General features: G+C 41.9%; 3 protein-coding genes across 3 annotated transcripts; 2 read left to right on the top strand and 1 right to left on the bottom strand.

The window, feature by feature from the left end:
* Window positions 1–5,746: 5,746 nt before the first annotated feature.
* On the top strand, window positions 5,747–10,310 carry prr5a (proline rich 5a (renal); the record flags this gene model as incomplete). Its single annotated transcript, XM_079223938.1, has 9 exons — window positions 5,747–5,877; window positions 5,965–6,045; window positions 6,584–6,632; window positions 6,755–6,812; window positions 6,925–7,016; window positions 7,111–7,251; window positions 7,816–7,951; window positions 8,047–8,325; window positions 8,401–10,310. The coding sequence occupies 9 exons, from the start codon at window positions 5,747–5,749 to the stop codon at window positions 8,688–8,690; spliced, it is 1,257 nt and encodes a 418-aa protein (XP_079080064.1). The 3' UTR covers window positions 8,691–10,310.
* A 1,096-nt stretch (window positions 10,311–11,406) lies between these two features.
* LOC306740910 (transmembrane protein 60-like) lies at window positions 11,407–11,811 on the top strand (the record flags this gene model as incomplete). The annotated part of the gene is made up of 1 exon (XM_079223153.1): window positions 11,407–11,811. The coding sequence occupies one exon, from the start codon at window positions 11,407–11,409 to the stop codon at window positions 11,809–11,811; it is 405 nt and encodes a 134-aa protein (XP_079079279.1).
* Window positions 11,812–12,017: 206 nt separating this feature from the next.
* Window positions 12,018–22,413, bottom strand: LOC306741237 (lysine-specific demethylase RSBN1L-like; the record flags this gene model as incomplete). The annotated part of the gene is made up of 8 exons (XM_079223490.1): window positions 12,018–15,185; window positions 15,752–15,863; window positions 15,953–16,120; window positions 16,334–16,476; window positions 16,609–16,746; window positions 20,412–21,112; window positions 21,532–21,660; window positions 21,924–22,413. The coding sequence occupies 8 exons, from the start codon at window positions 22,411–22,413 to the stop codon at window positions 13,506–13,508; spliced, it is 3,561 nt and encodes a 1,186-aa protein (XP_079079616.1). The 3' UTR covers window positions 12,018–13,505.
* Between the last annotated feature and the right edge of the window lie 1,270 nt (window positions 22,414–23,683).

Here is a 23,683-nt window from a genome sequence, read left to right as displayed (position 1 = left end):
ATATGATTAATTTTTTTATGACATACTATACCATGACATTTTTAAATGCTATTTATTATGACATTATATACCATGACATTGTATGACAAAAATAGACAAACTTTATGACATACTGTATTTTGCTGTATTATCCAGGTGAGATTTTCATGTCTCCCTCTCCTCCCCTCAATGCCCTTGTCTCCATCTAGCCTGCTGGTCCTCCCCAACACCTCACAAATGGGCTCCTCAAATGAGCTCCTGGAAGAAAACAGAATGCTTTTAGTCCCATTTAGAACATAGTGGTGCACGTTAGCCTCTTCTGGCTAAAATTAGTATTACAGCAACAACAACATCACAAAAAGTCTTCTGTCTTTTCTGTGATTTTGGCTTTGCATGAGATCTTGAGTCTCTATGCTTACCCCTTTTCTGATCTTAACTCTCAGCTACTTGATTTATGAGGGAGAAGAGCTGGTGGTCACTTTCCTTTATAAGTAGACAAGATAAAGGCTTCGGTCTCCTACTGTACAAGCAGCTCCTCCTGACTGGTACTTTTGCTATGGTGGATCAGGGTCTGACTGACACGTGCATTAGATAGACCTCAACGGGGGCTTGAGCACCTGGCGTTCGGCCTTCTGGGGAGAAAGTGCCCTTTCTTTTTTAATGTTTGCTTGATCAGACGCGTTTTCAGTTGGTTTCTGTTTTCCACATCTGAAGAGCAGTGTACAGCTGTATCCCTAAACGTTGTCTCATCCAGAGAGAGACCTCTACGGGTTCTGTATGTCAGACGGTCTGGAAGAGATACTACCATAACAGCAGAGCAATAAGGTAATGGACAGGAGACTACAGAACGGGTAGATTCTTTCTTGAAGTATTACGACTCATAACTTTACGACTTTCTCTTCCAAAATATTGCAACTTCTCAGAGATCACAGATATGTAGGATGTGTTTTGAATGTGCAGAAAGTTTTGAACAGAATAGCAGAAATCTTCCTGAAACACATATGCGCCATTAAAGTCAGGGTTTTATAAATTAAAATTAATGAATGTATTATTGATGTGAATCGGTGCCACATGCACATAAAAAAAAAGCACATTAAGAAGATTACTTCACAAAACAAAAGACAGTAAAAAGAACAGAGTAAATCATGCCTACATGTGTGTTGAGCAGGGATACTAAAAGAAAAATAGAGGAGAATAAATATTTGAAATTAAGACAATGTATAAGAGCCTTACTGGATTATATGGATTATATGGCATGGTATTTTTCATGGTCACCTTTGCATAAATAAATACAATTCCACCATAAATGTATACAAAACAAAAGTCAGATTAGTGGGGGACTGTGCAATGAAGGTTTTCCATACTTGACATTTTTGCACACACACTTCACTACCACACTACTTTCATTAGCAGCATCAATTAGTTGTTATGTATTCAGCTGAGATATGTAGTGCAATGGCATTGCATTTATGGAGCAGGAAGATTCAGAAAAGATATTCATGATTTCACAATAAAGTTGACATGTGCTAATTGTTCTCCTAATTTGGGAGTAACTGAACATTTGTGATTTTATTTTTATGCTAATTGCAGAAAGATTGGTTGACTTTTTACTTTCACTATTGGCCTCACTTTCCTTTTCACTTCAAATAGATTGTGCAATTAATTGTACAGAAAAAAAGGCTGAATCTTGGGTGAAAGAAACTCCCCCTGAGTATATATGTGGAGTATAGCCTATAGTGTGTAAATGATAAGAGCGCAGATGAACTCTCACAACCATATATGGCAAGATTGGATATTTTGCACGTAAATCTCATGTATTAAAGGGTCAACTGAAATGTAGGCCGACTCTATGCCTCAGTTCTAATTGCATGTTTTTTATGCCAGTGAAATTTCTCATGAGACCCAGTTATTTACATCACGGCCCATCTAAATAGGGGATTACAGCCAAATGCCCGCGCCAGCGTTGACAGATGGCAAGAAACCCACTGTGTTAAACGCCATAGATTGGGGTCAGTGGTGGATAATATCGGTATACAGCCAGATGCATACAAGAGGCCAAAGCAACGTGGCACATGGCGTTTTTCCATGTCTGCACACCTGCGTGTAGCTACAGTGCGATGGATCAATAGACATGTATAGCTTTCTTTTTGGCGGATTGTGTCACGGGTAAAGGGCCTATATGTGCAAGGTCGTGTCCATGCAGGGCAGGACAAACTTAATGTTAATTATGGTTTTGTCTTGAATCGTAGTGATTCCCCTGTTTTGCATAAAGCTATAACCACAAGGCGCGTCCGCGTGCTGCTCTCGTTCGCGTCCACGCGCACAGGTTCGTTTTGCATCTCGTCAAAACAAAGCGGGGGCGAGCCATTGAGCGGCGCCTGCTTCATGAATGAGTCCCCCTCTACCGCACAGCAGGTCGGATCCCTCATCCGCCTGCAGCCCGATGCCTGTTTGGGTGCGCAGACCTACGGGGAACAGCAGAGAAGCAGCCGCCGATGAGCCCGGACAGTAAACACTTCGCACCAGAGCCGCATGCCCGTTTCATCCCATCAGGAACAAACGAAAGGATCAGGCACGGTGAGTGCGGGCTACAGTGGGCGGGCAGAGGCACATGACACACGACAACTTTGTGGCCATTATCACACAGTCTGTATACAAAGGTTGACTTTATGATGCGTCTGATCCAGCCTGTGTGCGTCCACAAGACAGCCACGTTGTTTACAGTGCTACTTTGCCTCATTCTCTTGTCCACACAGGTAGAAGAAAGAAAAAAATAGAAATCCCTCCACGTACGCAGGACTGGCAGTACATTCCTCCCTGTAGGATAAACGTGTGCTGTTGATTGCGTGTCTGGGAAATTGATTGGCTATCTTATATCGAATAAACATGACGGGGATAGTCCAGTGGTCTATCAATAGGCCAGAAAGGAAATATAGAGACTGATATGAATTCTAAGTGTAATCGATCTGACTGAGGTCGCTTCTGAAAGAAAAGGAGGAGGGGTGAACAAAAGCAGAAATGCCCAGACTGGCGTGGCATGGCATGTCGGGAGGACAGTGTGTGTAGTCTTTCGCTTTTCAACATCTGGCTGAGATGTGATCTTACTCTTCTGAAACTGCAGACCAATCGACCCGAAAACACACCAATTTGATCATGCTTGCATGGTGGCGGTGAAGGGGAGGCTCGTGTTGTGTCTTTGTCTGTAAGTGAAGCCCAGACTGTTGTTCCCCTCTCTGACCAGGCGATGGTGCTTTACTATGCCCAATGGGGTTCTATGGGAGACACCCAAATATACTATAATACTGTACGGTCATACTGCCTTTGTGGCTTTACAGGAATAATTCACACACACTCCCGCTCTTAGGCTACTGTACATGCACACACAAGCAGTTCCCCTATTTCTCTGATGCAATGTCTGTGTTATTGTGTGAACGTTGGGGCGTAGCTTGAGCTCTGATTGCAAAACACTCTTCCACAGTGTTGAAGTAACAGAATAGGGAAGCGGAAAGCAGCTGATTTTACCCTACATCTCCTTTTATGGAGGTCACACATGTGTGGCTTAATTTCCTCCCGTGTCCCTGTGATTGTAAGTTTGACTTTCCATTTGTTTTGTCTGTGTTTTAGTGCTTTCAGTGTTCTTTATTTCATTCGTTGTCCCAAAGTAAGTGGTATAGCATGACTACAATGACTGCTAGGCCCTCAGATAGGTTTTCCCCGATGCATCACGCAGCTGCTTGATTCACCCGCCTAAGAGACGTTTACATTCAGTCCAACCTTAACAACCATTTCTCCATCATCTCTCCTCTTATGTTCAGATGCTTGATGGACTCCGGCGGAGGCACGCCTCCCGGCCCTCCTCCCGACCCCTGTCACTCAACTTCAGCACCTTCTCTGCTCCTCCCCCAAGCCCAGATATGGACAGCAGCAGTGAGCATCCAATCAGGAGGTGAGGAGCAGTTCTAAAATTTCACAACGTTTCTCCTTCCAAAAGATTGAATTCAGGGGCTCCGCTTCGCTTGCAACACATGTTAAACTAATGATAACAATCCCCTGGTGGGATGTTTGTATGATGTACGTCTCATCAGTTTGTACACTGGCGTTCCATGTTTTCTGTGTCTGTGTGTACGTGGGCGTGGAAGAGGGTCTGTTGTTGACTGTCCTGCTGTCAGCAGAGAGTTTATGTACTGCGTGGGTTGGAATTCCTCACTTCTTCTTTGTTTTTGTATTTTCAGAAGGCACTGATAAAAAAATGATGTTTTTTTGTTTTGTTTTTTACATTCTGAAGTGAGTTAGGATTTAAGAGAGGAATTTGTCTCGCATAGAGCTGGTCCGAGAAATTGATCGGGCTTATTGCAGATATATTGTGTCAGTATATATTTTGGCCTGAAAAATGGTCTGAATTGCCAAAAATATGTTTTGTTCCACCAGAGAGCACTGCCAGGTGTATCTTTCAAAATGTCCCGCTCTGTACATTTTTGTGCTGCTATCTGTAAATTATTAATATTATCTCTGAGTTCAACATTTTTGGTAATACTCGCTTTCACTTTTCACTTTCTTTCATATTGATTAATGTCTGTACGGTAACTATGACGCTAATCTAAAGTTTTTTTCAGTCTTCTCATCTAACACTCAGCAAACAAAGAGAAAAGGATTTCCCCCAAAATGTAAAAATATTCCTTTCACCCCTTAACAGTCACTATCTGTGGCCGACCAGCGCTGGCTCACAACTGGCTTGAATATGACGTTCATTACAGCTCAAAATAGGCTTACATTATACAGGTGATATTTAAAAAGGAAATATTGGTGTTATGTTAATAATACACATATGTTAATATGTGAATAACCTAGCACGTCTTAAATCATGCTTTTGTTGTTCCTACACTCGTATTTTGAGTAATTAATTTGCCAAAAAAGAGACAAAACGCATAATAGTTGAAGATGAATTTTATATTCTACATATATCACCATAATATTTAAGTTTAAATTCTTCTGGCCATGATAATTGTGTGAACATCATAGTGAATATTTCAAACAAGCTAATACATCTGTAGAAAAAAGATGATTATCCAACCGTAAAATACAAGAAACTGGACATTTACACTCTCAAATATCAATATAATTATCGGCTTCAACGATCCAGTAACAGGCCGCACATTGCAGCTGTGCTGAAAATGAAGGAGCCGGAAAACCTTCTTCATTGTCCTGTATTGTGTCACTACTTCCTATCCCTGTTGTTGTTGATAATGAGCCGAACAACTTCCTCCTCCACGTCCGCCTCCTTGCTGTACAGTGACAAGCACAACAAAGTCCCAGCGGCTTCAGTCTGGTTACTCTGCAGTTCCCTGGAATCTGTGTTCTGCATAAATATTTGTTTGCATCAATGGTTGTTTTGTACGGATTATCCCACCCGTCAATGCGCGTGCTATTGTTTCCTCCTCTTCTGAGACCTCGGGCAGAGCAGTGGCCCACCTCTCGGCTTGGCTCCTCCCATGCTGCTCTTAACGTGCTGCCCTCTCTCACCATGCATCTTTCTGTCCTACTTCTCTCCTCCTCTGTCACCGGCCGTTCTTTCTATTGTCATTGTGCTTGTTCCCTCTCAGCGTACTCTATCCAGCTCTCAGATTCAGCTTATGTTCCCCCCTCCAGCTACCTCTTGTGGTTTCTTCTCCGTGTCTCTGCATGTCAGCTCGTAGGCTGACCTTTTTTCTATCCTGTCCGCTACTTAGTGCAAACTCTTGTTTCTTTCCACTTCCTCTATATCTCCCTCATGAGGACTTTGCACCGGCTGAAGTTGATGAGCTCCCCCAGTCTTAGCGAGCTGGGGAAGAGCGAGAAGGGTTCTCCAGAGGACAGAGGAGAGAAGCAGAAGAGGGCAGGAGCCAACGCCACCTGGAACAGGTACGCCACATACAATCAAGGTGCAAAACAATGTAGTGGCTAAAATGCATTTTGTAGACAAGTTTGTGTGCGTATGTTGTGTTGCAGTATCCACAACGCTGTCATAGCAGTCTTCCAGAAGAAAGGTTTGGCAGATAACGAACTCTACAGCCTCAACGAAGGTGTTCGGTGAGTTTATACAGAAACATTCACGCAGTACAGAGACCACATCCTCATTTTGCTGTCTATGTCTTTATGACCGTTGATGTCATTTTGTACCATCATTTGTATAATTACTGTTGTGGCCTATGTTTGCTGAACGACATTTTCTTGTGAATACGTTTGTTAGTGTAAATGTACTGCGACATAGGCCTGAGGAGTCATGTGGTTATGCCAGACATCTCATTAACTTTCCAAACCAGACCCATCACATCTATCACATCAGCCATTACAGCCCAGTAAACATATTTCCATGTACAGAAAAGCCACGAGGTTGACACACATTTCTTCAACTACACAGGAAACTCTTGATTAAAATGCAGGAAAACGGGGTGCTCAGTCGAGTGCTGTGGTTGTATTTAATGCAATTGCACATTTAATGCAGATCAGTAATTCATTGCAGGTTGTAAACGCCTGTTTCATACAAAATAATACTGTCCATCTTCTGATTATGACTGTTGCTTTTGAGTCATAAAGTGAAGCAAAAGCCACACATTTGTTTCCTCAGGCATCTGTTAAAGACTGAGCTGGGGTTTTTCTTCACAGAGTACCTTCAGGTAATACTCTTTTAATATTGAAATAGGATTGGGATTATGGCTGAAAAACACATCCAGATAAATGTAAGCAGTGCTGTCTCAGATATTAATATTCAATGGCATCTTTTCCCTGTATTTTACAGAGCCAGCTGCTCACAAAAGGCATGGTCATCCTTCGGGACAAAATAAGGTTCTACGAAGGTAATGACTGGTTGACTGAATAAATGGTCTGAATACATGTTGGAGTGGTCTGTGCCTGTGAGTTACGCTTGAATCAAAGTCTTTTTGGCTTGTCTCTGTGTGATTGATGCAGGTCAGAAGCTACTTGACTCCCTGGCAGAGACCTGGGACTTCTTCTTCTGTGATGTTCTCTCGATGCTGCAGGCCATCTTCCATCCGGTTCAGGTGCACAAACATCTTAAGAGTCAGCTGTTTTTTGTCTTTGCTGCCCAATAACCTGAGCTAATCAGGCTGTTTTCTCTGTCCTTAATGTGTGCAGGGTAAGGAGCCCTCTGTCCGACAGCTAGCTCTGCTTCACTTCAGGAACACCATAGTCCTGAGTGTAAAGTTAGAGGACGCCCTGTCTCGACCTCGGGCCCGTGTGCCGCCCTCTGTTACACAGATGCTGCTTATTCTACAGGTAGGCCTGCAGGGCAAACTTAATAACCTGTTTCCTCACTCACTGTTTGCTCATCCTTTCTGTTCCCAAGTCAAAATGTCACCAACGGAAACTTTGCGCACACACCAAACACATAGGAGTGAACCATTATCACAGATGATCATTTCCAGCTCCAATCTAATGTCGAGACCTAAATACATCGACTGTTTTCATTATCAATTAATCTGATGTGCTGTAATAGCATTCTTATCAACATTTAATCAATAACATATAAACAAATTACCTCCACAAAATCCTTAGACACAGGTTTCTTACATTCTATTATTGTTTATTCCTATTGTTTCATTGTCTCTTATTTGTGTTTATATTTTCATTGTCTGTAATCTACAGTCAAAAAACGGTCATTTTATTTATGTTTAACAGAAAAGCACCACATTCTTACATTTGAGAAACTACAAGTAGAAACTCTCTGATATTTCATAAATGGCTAATTCTGTAAAAATTGACATTTATAATTTCTCTCATGGTCTTGAATGCACTAAGGAAGCAACATTAGTTGACTTTGATGTCTCTGTCTGTTGTTAGGGGGTCCATGAGTCGCGAGGCGTGAACGAGGACTACCTGAGGCTAGAGTCCCTGATTCAGAAGGTGGTCTCGCCCTACCTGGGCACACACGGGCTTTACTCTGAAAATGGTGCTGAGGCCCATTGCTGTGTTCTGGGTGAGACTGTGAACCCAGAAGCAGAGTAATAATTCCATGTGTTTGACCAATTACATACATTTAACACCTTCCCAAATTGTTTTCTTGTCTTCCAGAGAAGCGTTTACCGTGGGGCTGGTCCAAGTCTGCGGATCAACCTTCTAAAAACCCTGTGGTACGATCAAAAAGCTACAACATCCCTCTGCTGCTGACCCCTGTGGCTGAGTATGACCCAGATGCCAGCTTGGTTGGCAGCGCAGGAGTTCGGCGCCACTCGGCCTGTGAGATTATAACATGCCTGGAAGAACAAGGGCTGGCCTACGCTGACTTGGCCTCAGGATCTGAACTGTCTGGCCCCTCCTCCAACAGGCTGTGTGTGGGCTCTCACTTCAATGGTATGACACAGATTAAGATGTCTGAAAAAACTGAAATCATAAAATCATAATAATCCAATACCCTTTCATCCACAGGTATTGTACAAGCGGGAGCGAGTGCCATGGCCATGCCTCTTTCGGCTCCGTCTATCCTTCCCCTTCGTTCCTCAGGAGCGCTGCACGGCACTGAGGCCACAACAACAATGACTGATCTCAGTAAGGGTGCATCCCCCACGCCGCCCAGTGAATCATCCAGCCCTGAAACCATAATTGGACAAGTGCTCGAGTCTGCCGACTCAGACTCAGATGGGATATTCATTGATTTTCCACCTCACTCCTCAGAGGCTATGGGGTACTGCCGCGAGAGCAGACAGAGCACTGTGTAGCTGTTGCCTTTAGTAGGGCAACATATTAAACATATTACAGCTACATATCATTAAATTAGTACCATCTTCCTTTCTTACGAGTCTATTCCAAGTGCTTTCACTAATGAGTGGAAACCTTGCAGCTCTAAAATGTCAACTTTTTAAGAAAATATATTTGGTCCAACAACATACAAAGCAAATCCTAGTGGAATAATTATTAAAGGACTGAAATGTTTTATCAGGTTTTCAACTTGAGGAAAATGTAGTTGTGACTTTAGCCAAGCTTTTTATCCTGAGCTTTCAAATGTTTTCATAAACCCAAATCAATCAGATTATATTCTTAATGGATACATCTGGTGATATTCTATATTTTTCTTATTAACAAAGAAATCCCTTGAAAATACCAAAATCAACAATTAATTACATTTTGCTTCAGTAGCCAAAGCATGATTTATCTTGCCACTGCCACAAAAATCTGTTTTTGTCCTAAATCTAATAACACATCCAAAACCTGCCACACATGTTTCTTCACTTGGATAAACGTAGCTACTGTAGTTTATTTTTGACTCAATGCCACATTCACATTGATGGTACCGTAAATACTCACCAGATCATCAAATGCTGAAAAACATCCCCAAAAAATCCCATATTTACTCCTGTTATTTGTGCTAAAAAGTACAGTACCAAAGAATTATTCTGCTTTCCTAAATATGAAACTATTTATTTGTAACCCATTTTTGGAGATGCATGTCTTATTAAATTAAATGGGCTTGGGGCTGAGATTTACAGAAACACTGGGGAAGTCAGAAAGTATTGCGTGATGGACTAACACATTGGTGGTTTTGGTCTTTTCATGAGATTTGTTGACAATATGAAAATATATCAAAAATATTATCCTTTTAATCCATAGAGGAGCATGTTAATCCTTAAAAAAAAAATTAGTTATGAGGTTTTCAAACAGCATCAGTTTTGTTTACCTCCACTGAGGAGATTGCTGTTGCAGCCACTATTTATCTGGAAAAGAAACAGAAACTTTCATTGTTTCTCATGGATTTGTTTTTGTATTTGTGTATTTTGAACCTCATAACAGTTTTATATTTCGTGGTTATGTTTTGTTGTCTGGCAGTAACACAGTAATAAGGTCTTCTGCTCGCTCTCTTTTGTGCGATATCTTATGAAAATGTGGACTGTTGAATTGTTTTTTTATTGTCAGCAGGTGTCATAGAGGTTTAATGCAAACATCTCTTCTTAGAGCAAACATCAGTGTGACAGCATTTGCTTTTCTGTATTAGCTCTGTACAGCAGGACTTTGAGGAATGACTGTTTATTGTTTACATTTGATAAAGACATGAACATTTTTGGCTGAATGTCGTCTCACACACTGTATTTTGCACCACCACTACCTTGTAAATAAAAATGCATTGCTGGCTTTTAGGACAGCTAGATGGTGTAAAGTGAGCTTTTACCTTTAAATGAATTGAAATTTTAATAAGGGCTTTTTAACTGAATCTTTTTCAAACAATGTTTTACCTCAAGCGTTTTGTACTTTACTTTTTTGACAATCTATAATGTCTACCGAGTTGTACTTTGTATTAATTTGTTATACCAGCCCAGTAAAAAATAAATAAATTTGAATAGTATTTGAAAACATGGGTTATCGCCTTCTATTTCAAACAATCCATTTATTATAAATATAATATTTTCCCTGATATTGCTTTATGTATGTATGAGTACCCACACAGACTTCTGATGTGGTTGGTCATTAGGAATGGATTTAGCTTCATTCAATCACCTACAGTATAATCAAGGGCTGCAGCCAGGATTTTAGAAAGGTCATGAGTCCAAACCCCCCTAATGTACCTCCTACCTCCGCCTCATCCCAGGAAACTGTGACCAGACAAAATAAAGAATTATGATTTCTCATATTAGATTCTAAAGATACTGTTATCACCGAAAATAACCAGCATGTGTATATATGTGTAAAACCCCCTCAGGTTGAGCTTTAAGATTAATTCTTGAGAGTAGTAAATCTTTAACTAAAGGTCAATTTACTAGATTTCTTTCATACCGTTCAGCTTAACTGTCATTTACTAGAAATCTAGTAAATGGACCTGGGTTTACTCAGTGAACTCATTGTCCTCAATAGTTATCAAAATAAAAGACAATCAGCTGATTACAATTATGCTTTGCTTTGCGAAGGGGTGCCGGAAGCCTGCAGGTATGTACCACAATAAAACACCGTTGATCGAAGCCATGCTTTTATTTTGTAAAGACTGACCGGAAACCCTGGAGTTAGTTAAACTGCTGTCGGCTGGAAGTCGCTAAAAGCTCAAAGCTAACTTGAGCTAAGCTAACGACGCGGTGGTCGAGCGGCTTCGAGTTTCAAACTAAATGATCACGGACATTTTTCTTGCTGGTGAGCAGCCGGCCTTTGACTGTCCGAGTCCACGTGGTAAGACGTCTCTCCTCGAACAATGTTTTCATTTTGATTTCATAAATTAGCTAACGTACAGTAGCTACAGTTTCACACTTAGTGGAAGTAACGTTCGTTACAGGGAGAGGGTTCGTGTGGACGTGTGACCAAAGAAAGCGCCTGTTTCCTGTCGTTACACCTATCAAAGAGAGAGATCGAGTCTGCTTGTGTTTGTGTTTTCAGATCACTGTGTGTGTCTGTGTGCGTGTCTCTGAAGTCCTCAGTCCCTCTGGGTGAGACGGGCTCTGAGCCAGACCTCTGTAGATGAAGATGTCCCTGGCCCAGCGAGTGCTCCTCTCGTGGATCTTCTCCCTGATCTTCCTCATCATGCTGGTCCTCAAGCTGGACTCTAAGATTCACTGGAACTGGTTTCTCATCTTCCTCCCTGTCTGGACCTTTGACACCATCCTCATCCTCATGCTGATAGTGAAGATGGCGGGGCGCTGCAAGCAGGACTTTGACCACCGCGATGGCGAGCAAAGCCTGAAGAGGAGGTTGTGGTACCTGACAGCCTTGCTGCTGAAGCTGGCCTTCTGCCTCACACTGTGCTCCCGCCTGGAGAGGCTCACTGACATGTGGGTCAGTGTTGTGTGTGTCCCTCTTTGGGTGCTGCTGGGTGGGGCACTGGTGGAGCTGGGACACAGCGTTTTCCACTACAGGAGGGAATGAACCAAAGGACTGTTGAAATCCAACACAAGTGACAAAACTTTACGCTCCAGTGTCTCTCGCTTGGGATGCGGTATCGGCGCTGACCCTATAACGTGGATCGGGTATCGGTCAGACATGGCGCAGCCACATTAATACCGTTTCTTTGTCAATGCTACCATGAATATCACTGCGTCTGCTTTAAGTTACGCTTACATCACAGCAGGTTGCAGACTAAATTATATGGAGTATAGGCACAGTTTGGCTACTTGAGAATAATTCCAGCCTTCACATGGTTTCGGCATTCACATTGCCTTCAAGCTTGTCAAGGATAATGCACTTTTTTTATTTTTTTTTTATACATTAGCTAGACCTGAACTGCCAGGTAAGACTGGGTTTAAGAAGTAGAGTTGGGCAAACTGAGACCCGCATTATCTGCCAGTCCAAAATCAGTTACTTGTTACACAAATGTTGGTCTTCAGTTCAGCTTTAGTTTAGTTGTAGGATCCTTATGACACTGGAACTAGATGTATATGAACAGTATGACATTATCCACTGTGTGCCACTAAGCCATATTATACCCGTTTGGGAAATGACATTCATCACTATCTGATCATTTCTGTGAAGAAACCTCACAACTTCCATTTGTGATGGTACGTACGCACATGATGTATTACATGTATTTGCCAGTAGTTTCCATCACTGGATGTCCCTCTGACACAAGTTGAATGTAAATCCATAACTTCCTCCAACTATACTATATATCAACTATTGTGGCATCAAAGCTCATGAAAATCAGTCCAATAGTCTCTGGTATTGGACCAACATTGTCATCTGTCATCTAAGCCGCTTATGTAGCAAAAAAGACAAATAATAAAACTTTAATAGAAGGAAATGCAGTCAGGACATCAACACTAATTCAATATTTTTGAACCATTTATTGAGAGGTTCTCAGAGTATAAATCACACTACCAAGTTTTATCTTAGGAAATAAAATGTATTTACAACAAATTTTTCACATACATTGGTTTCAAATAAAAACAGACAATAAATGATATAAATAAGTTCTATGGAAAATAAAACTTGTCTTACAAAAAATATATGCAATTTCTGTATACATTTTCTCACATTGGTGCTAATAACATCTATACTGTACAGTTTTGGTACATACAGTATCATTTACAGCCCTGTGTGAGTCAGCCAACGTCCAGTCTGAAAACAACTACTTGCTCCGGTTTTTGGAGTGCTATAAAACCACAACCCTCATCTACTAACGCAACATGGCAAAGAGGATTTCAGCATGAGCTCGGGGACTTGCTGCAGTGTCCCAAACAGTGAACGTATGTAATTATTATAGCAGGGAGTAAGGATGGTTGTTTTCAGAGTGGCTAGTCCAGTACCTAAAATAGGTGCTTTAAGAGCGAAGCTAAGTAGTGCACAGGCACTGACACATGGGTCACATAACATTTTATATAGAGCCTACGTACATTCTCTAACAAACGTGAAGTGAGCTACTTAGCTTACATTCTTAGGCACTGATAAAATACTTTGAGATTGCATCCTTTCTTCACTACCTCACTGGGATAATGTGGCTGTTACTGTCAAAAACACATTAGAAAGACCAGTGGATGGGTGCAGGAAGGGTGCATTTTGAAATACTTTTAACAAAGCCTCAGCGTAAGTTGTACAGTAAAAAAGAAGACTAGACATCTAGACATTCATATTAAGAAGTCTTTCTGTGTTTGGGGCATGTGTGTTTTAAGGGGCTGTTTTAACGAGTGCTGCGGCGGCCGAGTGTCCTGTAGGGTGCCAGGTTTACCCTGCACATTGTCCTTCACTTTTGGACCTTTAGAGGGCACAAATGTCCGACTGTCAGATCCGTGTTTCGAGGAAGAGCCTCTTGAGTCACTGTGGTGGTGGGCCTTAGGCCGACTGTCTGTGAAGGAAAGGGCCAGAGTTTGGTGAGCCTCCATCGGCTTAAAGAGGTCAAAGGTGATGAGTGTCCGTGGTGGTTTGTGTTCTGGTGGCGCAGGACCAGACACAGACTTCTTCCTCTCCTCTTTACTGTTGACGTCTTTATCCTTCTTTCCATCTTTCTTAAACTGAATATTTGAAGGTTTGGAAATGCACGTTTTCCCGTCTTCTCGCCCTGACTTTGCCTGCACGCCTTGTGTACTCGACGTGTTTCCCTCTTTGCCCTCTCTGTGACCGCTTTTCTCCTTCTTCCCGTGTGAAGACTTATGTTTATGCAAACAGGCGTCCCGGGCCTCCTCTCTGTTTGGTCGTAATAAGGATGCCCCTTGTGTGCCTCCCCTGTCTTTATCGTGGTCCTTCTCTCTCTTGACGTGGGGTTGTGTCTTTAAGTCCCACTCCTTGGCCCACTTCTCGTCTCTCTGTGCAGACAGGGACGTTTGAAAGGCTTTACTGCCCTCTCTTGTCCGCTCCTCGTCCTCTTTTTTCCTCATCAATGGCTGCTGCAGCAATGTACCACCCTCTCTTCCTCCCTCAGCCTTAACTTTCTCCTGCTCTCTCACCCTGTCTTTCTCTCTATCTCGGTCTTTACCCTTATCCTTTTTATCCCTTTCCTTCTCTTTATTCCTCTCCTTGTCCTTCTTCTCTTTAACCCTCTCCTTTTCATCCCTCTCTCTTTTGCCTTTATCTTTTTCCTTTTTAAATTGTGGTGAGTTGTAAGTGTTCATTATACTATCTTTAGTTTTCTCCTTTACACCTTGACCTGGTACTGTTGTCTTGTGCAGCCTCTCTTCTTCCACATCATTCTCCTTCCTAATTTGCTGTAGTGACTTTAAGGACGAACTGTCCACTGCACCCTCCTCATGGCCCTTCTGCAGTGTCTGGCATGTGCCTGCACCTCCATCTTCTCCTCCCTTACATCCCTCTTTCTCATCTTCCTCAGTTTTAGGCTTCATTAGTGTGTGAGTGAGTACACCTTCATCTCTCTCCTTCTTGACAAAAGGTAGTGAATGTGTCATTGACAACCCCTTCATCTCAGCTCTGTTCTCTTGCACTTCCTCCTTGAAAATCTGTGTCAGAGTTAGTGAGGGCGGCCCTTCCTCTTCGTCCTCATCCTCCATCTTCATCAGCATCCGTACAGCAGGCTTGCACTCCTTCCTCTCAACCTCCTCGTCTTCCTCCTCTTCTTTGATATAAAGTGTTTCTTCTCTAGGTGCACACTTGTCTTCCTCCTTCTCTTCGTGTTGGTGATACTGTTTGAGTCTAATGTGCCAGGCCAGACTGCAGACAGAAGACACCGTTTTGAACTGGTGGACAACTCCTCTGGGAATGAAGTAGATATCATCGTGGTAGAGTTGGATTCGGGCGTATCTGATCCCCTCCCTCCTCAGCTGGTTCAGCTTGGCATCATCGATCCACTGTACACACTGTAGAGGCAGTGAACACGAGATTTAGTAATCCCTCAATAAAATGAGCAAATGTTTTAATTCTTTAATGGTAGAAGAAAAGTAACTAGTCTGATCATGTATTATAAAGGCTTACAGTATTATATTGTGGGATTACTCTTCTCTAAATTGATTACCAAGAGACAGGGAATGTCAAGAGGCCAAAGAGAAGCTCTGACTTTTCTTTTTTGCACTCAAAGCTGCATTTCTTTACTTTTTTGTATTCTTGAGGACAATGCAACAAACTGTAAACTTTATTCAAACTAAATTCAAAATTTTATAGCTGTGTAAAGTTGAGATAGTGAGTGTTAGAATAGTTACACATCCAGCAGACACACAGCAACATTATTATTCAATTGGAGTTGTGTTTCTGGCTAAATATAAATCTAATAGTCACCCTCAAAGCTCTGTTTTTGGTCTTCTGAGGGGAATATGCGTCTCTTTAGCGGCTAAATGCTCCTATGTTTGACACATTTGATCTAGATTTTTTTTTAAAATAACTAGTCATACCACTGTATCATGCTAGGCACGATTCATAACTGACCCACCTGAGAAAGCGGAGGTTCGTGGAGGTCCAGCTGCAGCCTCATGACCACTTCTGGGAAATCTCCAGCGTGGAAACACACAACATCTTTGGTGATCCGTCCGGGCGCTTCACTGCTACAAGGCAATATGCAAAGTATTGTTTACTAATCTGCATTTAATACAAGTGTTTGTGTGTGTGTGTACAAATGTCACTGTGTACTCACTCCTCTCCGCAGCGGACAGCCTTCAGCACACCTACAGCAGCAGTAGTTTGCCTCTCGAAGCCCTGACCGATGTGGTCAGCGTGGGCTCTCGTCCGGTCCTCAAACAGCATCTCCCTGGGCTCACTGGCTCTGGGTAGATACTGCAGGTTCTTTATCTCGTTGGTGGACCTGAAAGGTATTTATTCACAACAGTCAGGATATGTTCATGGCATGGTTAAGTATCTGTAAATGGCATGTTAAGTGGAAAGATAAGCTGAAAGCCTTTCACTCGTTTAGCTTCATGAGCTTTACTTAAACTAAATCTTTAGACAATGAAGATGCAGGTGAGACGACAACAGCTGCGCACTGGCTAACATTGACAGAATCCATATGTCAACCCACCGTTTCCTTTTGAACGGTGATTTTGGCATGTCTGCCATAGGGATCATCTGTTCTCCCGGTCTGACCCACATTATGGGGCCGTCGTCGCTCTCAGTAGGGCTCTGCAGCCGCAGACTGGAGAACGTTCCCCAGGGCAGTGTCCGCTGCATTAACATAGGTGGAGAAACTTTGCGTTAAATAATGAGTTGTCGCTATACATGGGGAGGAGAGAAAGATATGTTCACACATCCACTAGCTGTAGGGGTGTATGCACATGCAGACATAAACACACAAACCTCCAGAAAGGGAGATTCCTCTAACATGCTGATGAACTCGGGGAAGTAGTCTCCAACCTCTTCATCCACAGCACCGACCAGACTGACCTGCCGCATGGCCCCGGCACGGTATGTCCCTTGGGAATATGTACGCTTCACCTGCAGGAGGGACCACAGAGAAGACAGGTTAAACCCTCGCCTGGCAGGTATCAAAATATTCCACTCCGACAGATCTAAAACAACAAACTTACCATGTACATTACTGCCAGTTGTGGCGTTTATTTTTAAACACCATATGAATCTTATAAAGAACATGTCCATCTAACAATTGAGACCAGCACCACCTGTGTGGTCTTAATATAATTGGAGTGACCTTTCCGCTGCACATGCCTTTAATAAAGTTCTCAGTAAAAGTACCATCAGCATCAACTTGGGAGTTAACAGGACCTTAAATACAAATATTTAGGGCTTTGGCAGAACTCCAAGATGCTCAACAGTCACCAAGAGAGGCAAATGTCCACACACAACAAATAAAAGGCAAGCTATTGTCACTGAGGAATGAAAGACTGTCTTACAGAGACATTTGTGGAAACTAAAATGTTCAAGCACTGTGAATTCCACTTTCAAATCTAGACAACCAGAATGACTGATAACTAAATCTGAATGTAGTCCCTCAGCAGACATTAAGGGGAGACACGACAGAATGAACAACAACATTTAGGTTTCTACTTCCACATTGTGAAGGAGCTCTCATGAAGCAGCACTGATGCCTAAGAACAATTTATAAACCTTCATTACGACTCAATCAGGGTGAGTCAACTCTGATAATTTTGAAACTTTAGTGTGAAGTGTTTTCTTTCTGCAACATGTAACAAACCTACTCAACAGCTGAAAGCTTGATATTTTTGTTGCATGTCTTAAACAGTATTTCTGCATAGTTGCAGATTAGGCTACACCAATATTATGAGTATTATACTAAGTGTAGAATTAGATTGCAGTAGTGAATGTGTAGTAATGGTTGGGTTTAGTAGAAGAAAAAAAAAAAATCACGGGTTTGGGTGATAAAGTGTTGCTCCAAGTGAGCTATTAATAACTTACAGAAAAAAAAGCGCGCAACAGTCCACCTTCTCTTCCTCTGTCTCTCTTTCTCTCAAATACACACACCCAGCGAGCGCCACAGCACTCAGTCTGCACAAGTTATATTCATTAAAGACAGTTGATTTAATAAAAAAGACCAACTCATTTCAACCAGTGAATCATTTTACTCAACCCAAGGATTTTTTTAAGGGTGTGATAAAATATGATAACAGGCATTCAATACTTGATTTGAAAGAACCAAACTGGAAGCTTTGAATGTTTCAAAAAAACATTTGGCAGAGCCCTAATTGTGTGTGTGTGTGTGGGGAGGGGGGTGGGGCTACACAACATGTAAAAGTTAATGATATGTCCACTCGTATACTCCAGTTATGTTGTAACTGACATAAATATAACTATTCATCCCGATGAAAATGACAGTGTAGTGTATATTTCCCACAGAGGGAGCTCAGGTCATCTTATTTGACTCCCGGCACGCTTTACACAATCAGTTTAAATTTGATTTCATAAGGACAAAGGTTTTAACTTCTTAGAGGGCATTAGGAGCTGGAGAGGCAACAGAGTTTCTGGCTTCCTTTTATCGCTGTTTCACTTGATAATTTTGGTGACTATTACAACATATAACAACAACAATGATGATGCCGGTTGTGTACTTTTTGTATAGTCTTTATTTTTAATCATCACTGTGCTTTTCTGTATTTATCGTTACCGACTGCTGTCTGTAAACCAAACCGCCTCTCTTGGTAAACTATATTATTACAATTCCAAAAATGTTTAACATGGTAACACTGATGTGCTTGTCTTTATAGTTTTGTTCATAGTAACAGTCATAAATTAACAATGATAGATAATGACACTAGATGCTGACTGACTTATTAGGGCCCTGTAAAATTATAACAAATGCTGTTAATAGAAATTCAGTTCTTTAGAGCAGAATATAACCACTTCTTGCAAGACGTCCAAGTCTAAATGCTAGCATAGGTCAAATAATCCCAAAAAGTTTGGAGGAATTAATTAAGAAATGTTATCATTTTAAAAAACAATCCATATATAATATATTCAGGCATTGGTAATTAAAAATAAATGACTAGACCATCACTGCATTATTAAACTATTGACAGTGATTTTGTATCTTACTTCTCTCAAAGTGTACATTACTTTACTCAACATATGAACACTAACATAAAAATAGAAGACAACAATGTGAAAACAGGCTGCGGCATCACAAGACTCCGTTTGTGATGCCGCAAAACTGTGATTCTCAAAAGTGAGAAAGACCCCTGGGGTCTGTGACTCATAGCCCGCAGGAACAAAACACTTTTAGAAAAATGTGCTGTGTTATTAAAAAGTGCATATTTCAGGCTCTTGGGCCAAGCTATGGAATAAATGCACGTAATCGTACAGCCAATGCTTGCCCAGGCTTAGTGCCAGTAGAAAACTCTCGATTGATTGATTGATTGAACATTCAACAGTCATGAATCACTCGCTCACAGCTTCAGAGGAAAAGAACGCTGCTGCGTCAACACTGTACATGTCATCAAGTGACGTTAAGACCAGAAATGGCTAAATTAAGAAAATATGCCGAAAGTTCTATCGAGTTTGTTTTTTCTGATAAAAGCAACAGTATAAAGCGAACCATGATGAAGTTTTCCTGTCCTAAATTAATGATCTCTTTTTATTTTATTTTATTTAAGAGATATAATTCAACTAACTGCTGTCTCAGTGATTAGATGTTTAACTTTTGTCTTAGTGAATTGAAGATATAAGAGATTGATTAGAAATCATTAATAATCAGGAAGAAGTTCACAACACTTATTTTCAAATAATGCTTTTGAAAATAGATAGACTCAATTTAAATGTAGAGTTGACATTAATATGTGTCGAACACGTGGGACAAACACTGTTAAGTCTCGCATGAAAGAAATTGTGAATACAAGAAACAGCAGGTTTCTGATTATAAATATTGTGCTATTTTATGAAAGGCCGTTTCCACAAAACAAAGTCAAATATTTTATCAAAACGTTTATCTTAGATGTATTTCCTCATCTGTGCCTTTTTTCATCTCGTCAAATGAATAAATTCGATTTAGAATTTTAGATTTGTTTGACGTTCTGAATGAAGCCGTCAAGACAATCATTTAAAATCTATTCAGTAGGAAAGGATTTGGAAAGTGATCAAAGACTCAAACAATCAAAACACAAAGAAGCAAAACAAACACACGATTATCTCCCATAACTAACCAGTGTTACATGACACATCTCACATGTAGTTGCTGCTACCTTCATAAAAGCAGCACTTTTTTCTCACATACGTTTTTTTTTTAAGAGGCAAAGTTGAAAGCACTCCAACTGAAGGCGTCTTAATCCCCATCAAGCACTCCGACAGAGTTGTTCAAGAAAGCATTTTGTAAAGTGTTAAACAGCGTGACACACATACGGGCTTACTGCTCCACAAAACCACCTGGAAGCTGAAACACTTTGCACACAGGAGTAAAGACAGAAACCATCAGCCCGGACCAAGACTGACACACAGAAATGTTCAGAACACAAAATAAAAACCGGTTGATGTGTTGTTTCAGCTTGTGTCAGTTGAGTCTGTGCTGCTCACATCTCCAGACTACCAACTGACACACTTCAGTGTGTTCAGCGTCCTCTTACACACACACAGAGCTTTCAAACTGTGTTGTCTGCTGAAGAGAGGAACAATAACTTAAAGAACAACCATCTTACCTGAGAGTGGAAGTTGACCATGGTTGTCGTCTCTATGTCCTTCTTCCCGAGCACCTCCATCTTTACTGGCGCATTGGGGAACTTGTAGGAGAAGTAGTCCAGGAAGTCTGGGAGGTAGGAAGCCGCTCCGTGGATGATTCCCATCACAAAACACGCAGCTTGGGCCTCGTCCTCGCTGAACGACAGGGTCACAAACTCCTGAGCGAAGCGCTGCATCTCGGCCGGAGACAGACCGGAGAGCTGCTCGGTGTAGGCGTGCGCCACGGACGCCCCTCCGTTGGCTTGCTGCTCGACGTGGATCAGACGACCGAACTCCAGACCCGACAGGCCCGGGGCCGGGGTGCAGTGGAGTGGAGAGCTGTAGCCGAGTCTGTCCCGGACCATGGAGGAGATGGAGGCAGAAATAGAGCCAGTAACAGGAGGGTCCTGGTGCTGGTGTTGTGGTAGTGGTGCTGCGGAGGAGGAGGTGTGGAGTTGACTGCTGCTGTTAATGCTGCTGTTTCCATTAATTCGACTGAGGAATTCGGGTGGACCAAGAGAGACTCCTGAACACACTGTCTGGCATGAGCGATGATACATTTTGGGTCGGCTGTGCCTCTCCTTCACTCGCTCGGCATCTTTATGCTTCTTTTTCTTCTTCTTCTTAAGTTTCTTCAGCAGGAGGTCTTCTTCGGAGCCAAGGTTGGGCGTCTCCTTAGACTCTACAATAGTGGATAAGACATTTTTATAGTTAGTACAATGTTGCGCATCATGTCTAGACAGTGTGGGAACGTATCTTTTTGATATCCTTGAGATTACGTGCGAGACTACATGTGAACTTTGACAATTTTGGGTTATGGTTAGTGTAACTGTACATCAATGCACGGCTAGTTTTTGTTATTTGCATGAACTGTGAATTCATGCAAATTGTTCCCTCTTAAAATCAATATTGAATTACAATTGGTGACATTTATAAATTGAATATTTCATCACATTGGACTAATTTTCTACAATCAGAGATGACTTGAGCAAAGAGCCTCTGCCTCACCTCCAACATTAACATCTCTGAAAGACTACTCCCAACATAATAATAAAAACATGCTTTACATCCCCACTGATCAACGTCACGTGTCATCCCTACCTTTCTGTGGAGAAAGCACTTCACCGTTTTCTCTCGCAAAGTCATGTAACGTTACAGGTGTCAACATGTGATGTTTCCACTCTTTGCTAGTCTCCTTCTTCTCTCTGTCTTTCTCCTTCACGTGGTGATCTGAGAGGAGCAGAGGAGCAGACACAGACAGGTGAAGTGCTGCTAAACACCCATGCTGAGCAGCATAACAGACGAACAAACATTTCCACGTGTATAAAATCACCATCTGGGCCTAATAAATACTGGGGCCTGTGTTGGAAAACATTATGTAATAGTGTGCTGAACCTTTTCATTGCAGTATTGTTGCACATGCAGCTTTTAATTCGACCGTAAAGTGGTGTAACAGAGTCCTGCAGCGATCAGACCGGACTGCGCTGCCCTACCTCTCTGTAGCATTTTCTCGTCGCCGTTCTCGGTCTTTGTATGGCAGCTAGCTGGGCTCACTCTCTCCACAGCGGCGGCGGAGCTCCGCTGCGCTTCGCTGCTTTTCTCCTTCTCCTTGTGCCGCTTCTCTTTCGCTTTCTTCGCCTTGTGAGGCAAGGCGAGGAAGTTGCTGATTTTGAAGATTTTCCGAGCGGGAGTAGCCGGGACCGCGGCGGCGGTGGAGAGGCTCGCCTTGGCCGGGCCGAAACTCCATTTCGCTGGGCTGCCACAACTCTGCTTCCCGTTGTGTTTCTCCCCTGCGCACGCCTCTCCGTTCAGTTTCCTGTGCTTCAGGCCCTTCTCCTCCACGCGGACCTTCTTAGGGGGCGGCGGGTAAATGTCGCTGCAAGACTGCGGTCGGCTCTCCGGCGGTCGTTTTGCTACCAGGGGTTTAGGGGAATTTGTTTTGCTGTTTGCTGCGAAATGCATGGAGTCCACGGCCTCGGCCATCTTGGAAGTTTCTATTTTTTACGGCCAGACGTAACTGGTGCGTGAGAGTCAGGCCGGGGGCGGGGCTTACGGGCGACGTGCCGACGCACGTAAGAGGGAGGGCCTCGTCTGTTTACAGCCTGCAGGACAAGAAACAGCACTGTACTGCTCAGGTACACCGACTGCAGTATTACCTTGAGTACAGAGTCTACTGACACCAGAGGGCATGCATGATCTCAATTATCTGTACGGGTTGCTCTGGCTGGTCAATCAATCTGTTATCAGATATAGAGGAAAAGCATAGACATGTTGTACACTTCTTAATAATAATTCTTATTATTTAAATTGCATACACGGATGTCGAGTTATTCAAATGAAATCAGTTTCATTAAAAGAAAATTAAAATATGGATCAGAGAAGAAGCTTCCTTGGTTTTGTGATAATTGTGTGTGATGGCTACACAGTCCCCCCCCAATGAATGGTTATAGTGTACTGCCATGAACACAAATATGAATATCAAGTTTAACCGTTTAACAACAAATGCATCAGCAACGTTGTTTTATACTCAAAATGTTCGAAAACAATTTGTATAAGCCTAAACATATTAACCTAATTTGCAGATGCATATATTGGTATTAATTACTAAAGATAGTTGGTACATTACAATCATGTTTGCATATATTTATAATTTTCTGATGACCTTTTAAAAAAGTCTTAAAATCACAAATCTTCATTAAACTAGTTTAGATATTTATAACATTTGTGCAAAGTGTTTGTGAGGTAATAGTGTAAAATATCCATCTGTTACAAGAAAGTATATACAGTACATGTATTAAAGTCTAAAGTAAAATAGAATGAATTTATATTCTGAGACATTTCTTTAAAATGCCACTAGGTGGCAGTATATTGATGAAAATTCAATGCGGGGCATTTTTTATCAGCTCTGTGAAAATCATCACATCTATTTTTGACCCTCGCGGCTGTGTTATTGCGGCTCCTGTGAAAAACATTCGCAAATGTTGGGAGGTGTCAATTGAAAACACTCTCATTTCTATTGCACAAGATCCAAGTACTATTATTCACTTCCAGTCAACATTTTGTGATGAATATTTCAATATAATGCCTAAACATACTTATATTGGATGAAAGTTACCTTTTTATTATGGCAGAAAACAGTAACAAATCCTACAAAGAAGTGGAAAATTACATTTCTCTCAACCGTTCAGTCAAATGGTCCTCTCTCTCGGTCCACATCTATTCATATGTTACTCTTGTCCGTATCTGTTGCCAC

The sequence above is a fragment of the Taurulus bubalis genome (assembly GCF_910589615.1).
Source record: "Taurulus bubalis genome assembly, chromosome: 9".
Classification (NCBI taxonomy): Eukaryota; Metazoa; Chordata; class Actinopteri; order Perciformes; family Cottidae; genus Taurulus; species Taurulus bubalis.
Note: the sequence above shows the minus strand (reverse complement) of the source record. Positions and strands in the feature narration are given on the sequence as shown.